General features: G+C 50.2%; 1 protein-coding gene across 1 annotated transcript; it reads right to left on the bottom strand.

Moving 5' to 3' along the window:
• Window positions 1-1,504: 1,504 nt before the first annotated feature.
• PSMA4 (proteasome 20S subunit alpha 4) lies at window positions 1,505-7,787 on the bottom strand. Its single transcript, XM_037053454.1, has 9 exons — window positions 7,678-7,787; window positions 6,519-6,542; window positions 6,245-6,287; window positions 5,821-5,983; window positions 4,588-4,665; window positions 4,186-4,274; window positions 3,586-3,716; window positions 2,987-3,110; window positions 1,505-1,882 (listed from the first exon to the last, which is right to left on the bottom strand). Exons 2-9 carry the CDS (start codon window positions 6,519-6,521, stop codon window positions 1,728-1,730), a joined length of 786 nt encoding a protein of 261 aa, XP_036909349.1. The 5' UTR covers window positions 6,522-6,542; window positions 7,678-7,787; the 3' UTR covers window positions 1,505-1,727.
• Between the last annotated feature and the right edge of the window lie 1,292 nt (window positions 7,788-9,079).

Below are 9,079 nucleotides of genomic sequence, written 5' to 3'. Positions count from 1 at the left end.
TAGTCTGAACAATGAAATAAAATGTACATGATTAATTGTAAGCTGTAAGACAGAGAAAATACTTGTTAGAGAAGTTTCATTTAGGCACACAGAGTGCTCTTGGCCAAGAGTTCGATTTTAATGAATTACAAAAGTATATTAAATGTCTTTAAATAGAAACACACACAAAACAAGGTTATGTACTGATCAGGTGATTAAAGTGCCTTGACTGGAGGCGCAGCGGAACCTAACCCAGTGTTCCCCGTGGGGGCAGCAGGCAGCCCTGCTAAGTGTGCTCACGGTGACCTCATACAACGTAGCAACCAAGAGTAACAAGAGTTAACTATGCAAAGATAAGCTGATCCAAAAAGCACTGTGTCAAAGGGGCTTGGAAACACCTTGGCCTGACCACAGAAAACTACAAGAATTGCTGCTCCTTCCTGCCCTTCAGTGGGAGGGGCCTGCTGTGCCTCAGGCCACAGGTTCCCATCCCAGCCTTTCCTCATCTACCTGCGTCAGCTACCTGTGGGGATTTGAAGGAATACTAAGGCCAGGGCCCCACCCCAGAGGCTGACTTCATGGGCAGGAAGCACAGCCTGTGTACAGACTTAAAAGCACTCCAGGTGATTCTAACACGCAGCAAATGGTGTCTCAAATGTCCGTGAAGAGCTCGTCAAACAGACGGCCGGGCTCTACTCCAAGATCCGCATCTATTCTGTGGGTCTGGGATTGGGCGCTGGGATTTGCACAGCCAGCGGATTCTGGATGACGCTGCAGGTGGGCCCACCGCCCCACAGTGCTGATCAGAGAGCTCTGCAGAAGTGTCGGCAAACTTAGCGGGGCTCCCCTCAGCCAAGACTGTACTACTCTCCTGTGGCCTTCATCTCTCTCCTGCGCTCCCCCACCCATGTACTCAGGCTCCTCAGCAGTGTTCCCCACAGCCATGCGGTCTGGCGCAGCTCAGTCCACAAGCTCATTCTCAAACCCACCCGTGGGGACAGAGATGGGTCATCTGGCTCGCCTGAGTGATGTGCCCACCAGGAGGAGAGGGAGAGAACACCAGACTGTGAGAACTGTAGGAAAGACTGGAGCTCTCTCTCAGGCATGGAGGGGGAGGGAGACAAGAGATATGAAGAGGGCACACGGGCTGCAGAAGTACTGACTACCGTGTCCCTGAGGGCACAGTGGGCACTGCGGTGGTTTGCGTGGCCATGGATGTACATGCGTGTGCAGACACAAACCTGAAGTCCAGCAGGACTACCCATCAACGCCAAAGGCAGGCAGCACCTGCAAGAGTGTGGTTCCTGCTTCAGAGGCCTAGGGCCACGGGTTCTCCGAGAGGTGGGGACACAGCAAAGGAACCTTCCAGGCACGATTCCCATCCTCCCCTGCCTGTGATGCTCCCATCTCCATCAGTGTCGGCACCTTACCTGACTACCTGCAGGGCTGCCGCAGCAAGTACCGCAGGGAAGAGAGACCTGTTAACCCTGCTGTGCAACAATTAGTGCTACAGACAAATCCCTTCACCATTTCCATTTTTCCAAGTTTTATTCCCAAAAAGGGGGAGGGGTATTAAAAGGTCCAAGAAGAGCAATCACCATCTGAATGGACAGAGAGGGAAGGCACAGTCAGATGCTCCGCCCACTTTCCCACCATCGAGGTAAAAAGCCAACACTCTCCAGGCTCAGAGGGGCAGCTTCCACGCTGAAATGGACCCAAATGAGCTATAAAATCCCCGATTTTGTCCTCTATTTGTCCTTTTCTTTTTGTTCTTTTTCTTTCTTCTCACGCTCAGCCTTAGCTTCTTCTTCTTCATGTTTTTTGATCAGCTGTTCCACTTCCTTCTGTTTGAGGACTCTGATGACTGTCTTTCCATTCTCTCTGGTCAGCGTGGCGATTTCCACTAGGAGCAAACACACACACGCGCACGTCTGCGTCACAGGCAGGACTCGACCCACAGACCAGCAGGCAGGCAGTCTAACCCCCTCATTGTTTCCACCTGTACTCACCACTCCTCCATGTTTTATGCTCAGTACAATTCACGGGTACTTCTATTAACATTCGTACTTAAATTACCTTCCTTCTCCTCACCCATTCCAACCTCCAGAGCTGCTGTTTTGTCACTTTCTTGGAAAAAGCAAAATCAGCCAACTGCTTGAGCTGACCTGCTGTAAGCCACGCTGAACAGAAGGACCTGCAACTTCCCTGCAGGAAGATCTCCAGGCTCGGCCAGAATTTCTGACCAGTCATTACGCTCATTTCTCATGCACTTTTCAAATCTCTTTTCAAAACAAAGGTATGAACAGCAGCTTCCATGACTATGGACAAGAAAAGCGTACTGACATCGAAAGTGGATGGGCTTTTCTGAGCAGGGTGAATGGAGCAGAGGTTGAACACGGGCGGGGGCACACTACAGGGGCAATCTGCAGGTGATGGCCATGTTCTCGGGGTTACTGGGGTGAAGTCACCTAAGCTACTTCAATGCGCTCGTTTACAATTTCTAGAAAACGTTATTTAGAAGTCCCATTTTATATGGTTACATAAGTTAAGCTAAATAAAGCACTTAAAATTGCAAGGGCTTAATTTACGAGATCAGTGGACTCACAAGAACAGATACCACAACACACGCCCATGTCACTCCCCTGGTAAAGCACACCGTACACACATGCTCATCCCATGTACCCACGGCACCAACAACACCGCCCAAAGGTCGGTGAGATGATTATTAACTGAAAGCGGCACCACTCACACCTCCAACCGTGACCGGTGAGGACACTCGGGCTCCAGTACTTCAGCTTGAAATGTCGCATGGGCTTGCGGCTCCACGACCTACCCCGCTGACCTTGGTCAGGTCACTTACCCTCTCCAAGCCCCAGTGTCCTCATGGAGGAGGCAGGTGTAAGGCCGCCTCACTCAGAAGGCTGCAGGTGCAGTGACGGATGGTAACACATTGAAGGCCTAAACCGGGTCACAAAAGTGACAAATTAGAGGATGGGACGTAAATTACCTTTTTCAGCAGAGAGTTTGCTCACATCCATGGTCTTATTGAGGACTTTGACAGCTAATGCGAGCGCTGACTTCAGGGTCATCTCCCCTTCTTTGTAGTCTTGTTTCAGCATCGACACAGCTGCCTATGAAACAGGAAGAAGCAACGGAGAGATGTCCTTTAAATGCCTGCATTTTCAGGACCATAGACTGGGCAGGAGATTGATGTCTGAACTGTTATTGGCATATAATCACATCAACAACTTCCACCGGAGGGAGGTAGACACGGGAGGGGGTGGAGCGGGGTGTGGACGCTCTGTGAGCGGGGTCTCTAACCAGGGCCTCCGACCTCCAAGGACTCATGACAGAATTCAAGGGGGTTATGAAAAACGACATCCTATTTTCACAATTTCTCATTGAAAATTAGCATCTCCTTTAGTAACAAATCCAGCCAATAAACCCCAGGAGTATTAGCAAAACCTGCGACACCATTACCAACAGCAATCACAGATACCAAAGGTTACAACTACCTGAAAATCCTGTTTATGTTCATCACAATTTCAAAATTACAGTGATTGTTACACTTTTTCCTAGATTTCATAGCAACACAAGAATACTCACAGCACTGTTATTTCCGATGCACGTGGCTTTCCATCCCCCATAATTTCCGCTAGGGTCGCTCTGATAGAGCTGAAAGCCGTAATGCTTATCCCAGCCAATGTACAGCAGCGAGACACCAAAGGGACGTTTCCCTTTAGCCAAGAAAGAGAACAAACACATCAACAGTCTAAGTTTACTCTCGCTACAATGACTTGAGCTCCCGAATGTAGCTGAAATCCCTGTGAAGCCACAAATTCATGAATTGGTTTGTTCTGGCCGCCAGAGATAAGGCCCATCCAAATGCCCGCTGTGGTTTCTAGGACACGGACACGGCGAAGACACAGAATGCAGACACAGAGGACCCGTGTTCTGTGCTGAGTTTCATTACTATGCAAAAAGCAACATGTTCCCAGATTTGAAAATGCTAGTTTGGCCGCTCGATAGTCTATTAATAAAACATATGATAACCTACATCATGGGAATCAGTTATTTCATGAAGGAAAAATATGTCAACAGTACTTGCTTACTGAATTTTCAATTTCTTTTTACCACCTCAAAAATATCATGTTACTTAGAAAATGTTTTCCCTTTTTAGAATAAAATTCGTCCCAAACGTCGTACCTCCGAACTGTGTGTAAGCCTGCTTGATGTCACACAGAGCTGTGACCAGCTGTTCACAGGGAATCGGCTCCTGATACTGCAGTAAGTACCTAGGACGGAGAAATTGGCACAGCAAGGGGTTTTTTGTAAAACACGTATGTATTCTGAGCAAACTGCCCTCTGAACATAAATCTGTGCCACAAGGACAGCGAGCGTAGCAGTCACCTGTGATCTGAAAGGGGAGTTGGGGCAGGGGGATGTTGGCATCCTAATGGTCTTATGACAGATAATAGTTTACAAGTTTGGATTAAAAAGTAATAATAATTTTAATTTAACAGATTTGTAATGACTTTAATCTTTGCAAAAACTTCTTAGAAATACCAAAATGATGTGCACCCTCAGTTCTGCTCCTTCTGACTGTACCTTTGGGCGATGAGCCTCAGCTCATTAGTGAGAACGTTAGCATCAGAAGTTATGCCAGCCACGCTGCAAGCCATGTCCCTGGAGGAAGAGAAATGTATCGATATGCATCCGGGAGGGTCCTGCATCAGCACTGCAGAGTGCCAAGTTCTGTTAGAAGTTTACTGCGCTTGCCTCAAACCTGCAGTTGTTATCTACAGAAGTTTTATCTTTGTGGGAGAAACCTGATGTCATCTCACGTGAGAGATGAACAGTGCTCCTTCAGTCAACAGGTGGATTTGGCACCATTGCGCCAGACAAGGTGAGAATGAACACTGGGAAGCTAAAGCAGGTCCCAAAAAGATTCAGGAACAAAGAAAAAGGTCTGCCAGACAGAAGAAAAACTACCCTGTGCTCTTGGGTAGTCAATGTTCTCACCTTCTAAGGCCTGGTCAATGGGCGGGGTGAGGAGCTCAGGGCTGAGCTCAGACGAAGGGTGCAGTTCCTCTCTGCTCCTGTTCTGAGGGCTGCCCTGGCTTCCCTCCAGCCACCACCATCTGCCACTACACTTCAGCAAATTCGAGAGTGGCCGAGTAAGCCCAGCAGTGACTCTGGAGGCATGACACTTCCTTGGGCGAGTATATCAAAGGCCCTACAACCAGCATCCAGCTGGCCCACCACTCAAGGGGCAGTCTCTAGTGGGCAAATCCAGCTCTGTGCTTGCTAGCAAGTCCTACACACCCAACCATCCCAAACTAACATAGCTGGTCTAAGCTGTCCCCAGACCTCCAGGGGTAAGATTCAGTGTCATCAACACAAATCCTGAGTAGCCACTCTGGACAATTTTGAGGACCCACTATGTGTCAGACACAGTGCTATTGGTTCTCACTCATTTTATTTTACTTCCTTACACTGCTGCAACCACTAGAGGAGGCACTGAGGCTCAGAGCAGTGAAACAACGGGTGAGAGGTCACACGGAGTGACCCAAATCTGTACGATAACCACGCCTCTAATCTCACCCACACAAAATACCGTTTCTTCACTAAGGGCTTGGCCCCACACTTCAAGAGTAACATGTGGTCCTAAGCCTCAAGGAGATTTCAAATAAAAATAAAAAATTTCCACCAGTAAAGGCCCAATAAAGTGTTCACTTCAACTGTACTATGTCACACAGAATCGCCCTCCCAAAATATGTGAGATCCTACGTATGTGAGCACATGAGACATTTAAACTCTCTTCCCCAAGAGCTCACTTACTCATTGAGTTTATAAATTTTTTCAGAAAAAAAGACTTCATCAAGAAGCTTGTGGATGTTGCGTCGCTCTGCTGCAAGCAAAACACCGTCATTTGCTAAGATTCCCAAACAGGTGCCTGCGTGTCCGATCGCCTCCATAGCATACTCCACTTGGTACAAGCGCCCTGCAAAACACAAGCGGTGAGAAAGTAAGGCTCGCCCCGGGCTGTCTGCGCCCAGGCCAGGAACTTGCACAGGGACACTCACAGGCCACACACTCGAGTCCCACTGTCATTCTCCCATGCTGGGTGTGATTAACCTGGTCACTGTCATTATGTCAAAGCACACAGAGCATGAACTACTGTTAAAACAAGTGTCTTGATACTTTTCCCCTGAAGTCAAACACAAAAAAAATTCTGAGGTAGATTATACAATTTCTAGTTTACCTTCTGGAGAAAATATAGTGGTCCTGGAGTCATATCTTCGAGACTGCAATGGAAAACATACGGGTGATTCCCATCCACTGAAAGCAGCCCCTGCTTGCAAGCCCCCAGGTAACCAGAAAACACACCTCGGCACCCAAAGCCGTGTGTGCAAGAGGGAGTGGGGAAGGCGGAGACACCATGCCACCCTTCCTCCCACTCCCACATTCTCAGACAGGGCTCCAAGCACAGCACAACGCCTTCATCAGGCAACAGCTTACTGATGTGTATAACTCACCATGTTTCCTGGACTTTACAGCTCCTGTGGGAAAAAAAAAAATTGGACCCTCGTTAAAATGAAACTTACAATTTAAAAAAAGCATTTCCATGGCTTTAAAAGAATCTGTCTCGTTTACTCCCTTCATTTAGCTAAGTTAATGGTGCAGCTACTGCGTGCAACAGGCTGGACGCGGGAATACCGGGATAAGACCATCCCTGTGCTGAGGAGCTTACTGTCTGGCGCTCGCGTGAGGATGGCGAGCGGATGCTCACAAAGCCATGGGAAAACTGAGGCACTTAGGGTGGAGTGGAATGAGCAATGGAGAAAAATTAAAAAGTGCTTTTTTGAAGAAAAAAAAAGCAACACAGAAAACGACCCCAAATTAGACATGGTAGAGGCAGAAAGAGAGATGAGAACCCTCAGGTCCAAGAGGAAGAACTGAGGACGGGGAAGGGAGGGGGACTCCGGACAGAGGAGAATTCTTGAGCAAAAAACAGACAAGACAGCTCGTGGGCCAGAGGCAACTTGCTGAAGCTAAGAGAATATGAAGAAACTACAAGCTAAGCGAGTATCCCGACCACAGAGATCCTAGAAGGACACGTTAAAAAGGCTTTCTCCCGGAGTGCTGGTGTCCTGCGCTGAGGAAGGGACGGGGCAGCAACCTCCGCAGCATCATCACTATCCCCGCCGAAGACACCTGGGGCTCGGCCTCCTGTGCCCATTTCACAAGTGCCAGGGACTTGCGTGCAGGACTCGCGCACCCGCATGAGAACCCTGAGTTTCCTCCCTTAGAGAAGGGGGCTGCGCCGGGGGATGGCGGGTCAAGTCCTCCGGGCCTGCCGGGCACTTTGGGACGCCCACTCCAGCAGGCACTGACGGAGGCCGTGACTCGCGACGAGGCCCACTCTGGGGAAGCCAGCACCCCCACGGCGCTCACTTTCCTGTGCGGGTCCCGCTCTGTGAAGCCTTGCTCAAGGCCGCCAGCCGACCCCCGGTCCCCTCCCGGCCGCCGGCTCCGCGCGGGGCCTACGGCTCCCGGCAGGGGCCAGTCCGTTCCCCAGAAGCACAGTCATCGCTCTGCGGCTCCAGACCGTACGCGCTCCGCCGCGGCTCCTAGGACCCTCCCTCGCCCGCAGGGACTGCGGCCAAAGTTCCGCGTCCAGAAATATGGACTCACCGGAGAAGAGACACTGTAAATAGGGTCTACACGAAGGGTTTCCCACCACACAAGAAAACCTAACACCGCTCCACGAGCGTCTACCGCCAATATGGCCACTACGCGTGCGCAGAACTACCGAGTGTACACCTCCAGGGGCGGAGCTGAGGACGCGGAAATCCTTCGGGGGCGGGACCGAGGACCCGAAAATCTTCCAAGGGAGGGGCTGAAGAGGACTCGAAAGTCCTTCGGGGGCGTGGCTGAGGGTACGGAAGTCCTTGTGGGGTGGGGACGAGGCTGTGAAAGTTCTTCAGGGTGGGAATTAGGATACGGAAGTCCCTCTGGGGTGGGTCCGAGGGTGCGGAAGGCTTTTGTGAGCGTAGACAATCTCGTGGGGCAGGCCTGAGGGTGTGGAAGTCCTTCTGGGGCGGGGCCTAGGATCCAGTAGCCCTTCTGAGGCGGAAACCAGGCTGCGGAAGTCCTTCTGGGGCGTGTCCAGGGGGCAGACGGCCTTCGCGGGCAGGACTAGGACGCGGAAGTCCTTTGTGGGTGCGGAAGTCCTTCGGGGGCTGGGCCAAGGGTGCGGAAATTCTTGGGGGCGGGCCGAGGGCTCGAGGGTTCTTCAGGGTTCGGACCAAGGACTCATTGGTCCTCGGGGGACTGGGCTGCTTGCTTTTCGGGATGGGGGGAGATGGGTTGCGGCGGTCCCAGCGAAGTCCTCAGCCTGAGGAAGGGGCGGCATAGGGAGCACAGGAAGACCCCAGTGCAGGAGAAAGTGGAGTTACCTAAGGCTAATCCTGCTCTGCACCCGTCGCCTAAGACAGGACCCACATGCCTCGCCCCCAACATTGCTCGCTGCTCCTTAGCCTCCTCCTCTGCCTTTCACCTCATCAGAGGGTCTCCACCAAACTAGTTAAAGCAATATGAACCGTCACCACACACACACAGCATTTCTCTTCTTTACTGACATTATTCTAATGCGTTCATTACCCATTTCTCCCTTTTAGCTTCAGTCCCTTACTTTTAAGTGTTTTGGAAAGCTAGAAGGCTGACTAGGTCTGGAATAGACGAGCAATTATCTGATTCAAAATATTCTGTGTGTTTCATACATAAGGGAAATGAGAACCACAGAAAGACACGGCTCACATAGTATTTCTTAGTTTAAAATATCATCATGGGCCTGTGAAACAAAGGGTCACCAGTTCAATTCCCAATCAGGGCACATGCCTGGGTAGCAGGCCAGGTCCCCAGTAGGGGACACATGAGAGGCAACCACATATTGATGTTTCCCTCCCTCTCTCCTTCCCTTCCCCTCTCTCTAAAAATAAACAAATAAAAAATTTAAAAAATATATCATCGTGGGAGAAGGTAGAAGAGAGTGTAAACATACAATATACACATGATGGAGACTTGGAGTGGTAAA

Source organism: Sturnira hondurensis, unplaced genomic scaffold, assembly GCF_014824575.4.
Source record: "Sturnira hondurensis isolate 20B ecotype Veracruz unplaced genomic scaffold, ASM1482457v3 Scaffold0007865, whole genome shotgun sequence".
NCBI lineage: Eukaryota > Metazoa > Chordata > Mammalia > Chiroptera > Phyllostomidae > Sturnira > Sturnira hondurensis.
This window is presented reverse-complemented; position numbering and strand designations above follow the sequence as displayed.

Coding starts and splice junctions, on each gene's coding strand:
- PSMA4 (XM_037053454.1), bottom strand. Junction 5,984..6,244: donor CACTATATTTTCTCCAGAAG/GTAAACTAGAAA, acceptor TGTGTTTTGCAG/GGCGCTTGTACCAAGTGGAG. Junction 3,111..3,585: donor GCATCGGAAATAACAGTGCT/GTGAGTATTCTT, acceptor CCTGTTTCATAG/GCAGCTGTGTCGATGCTGAA.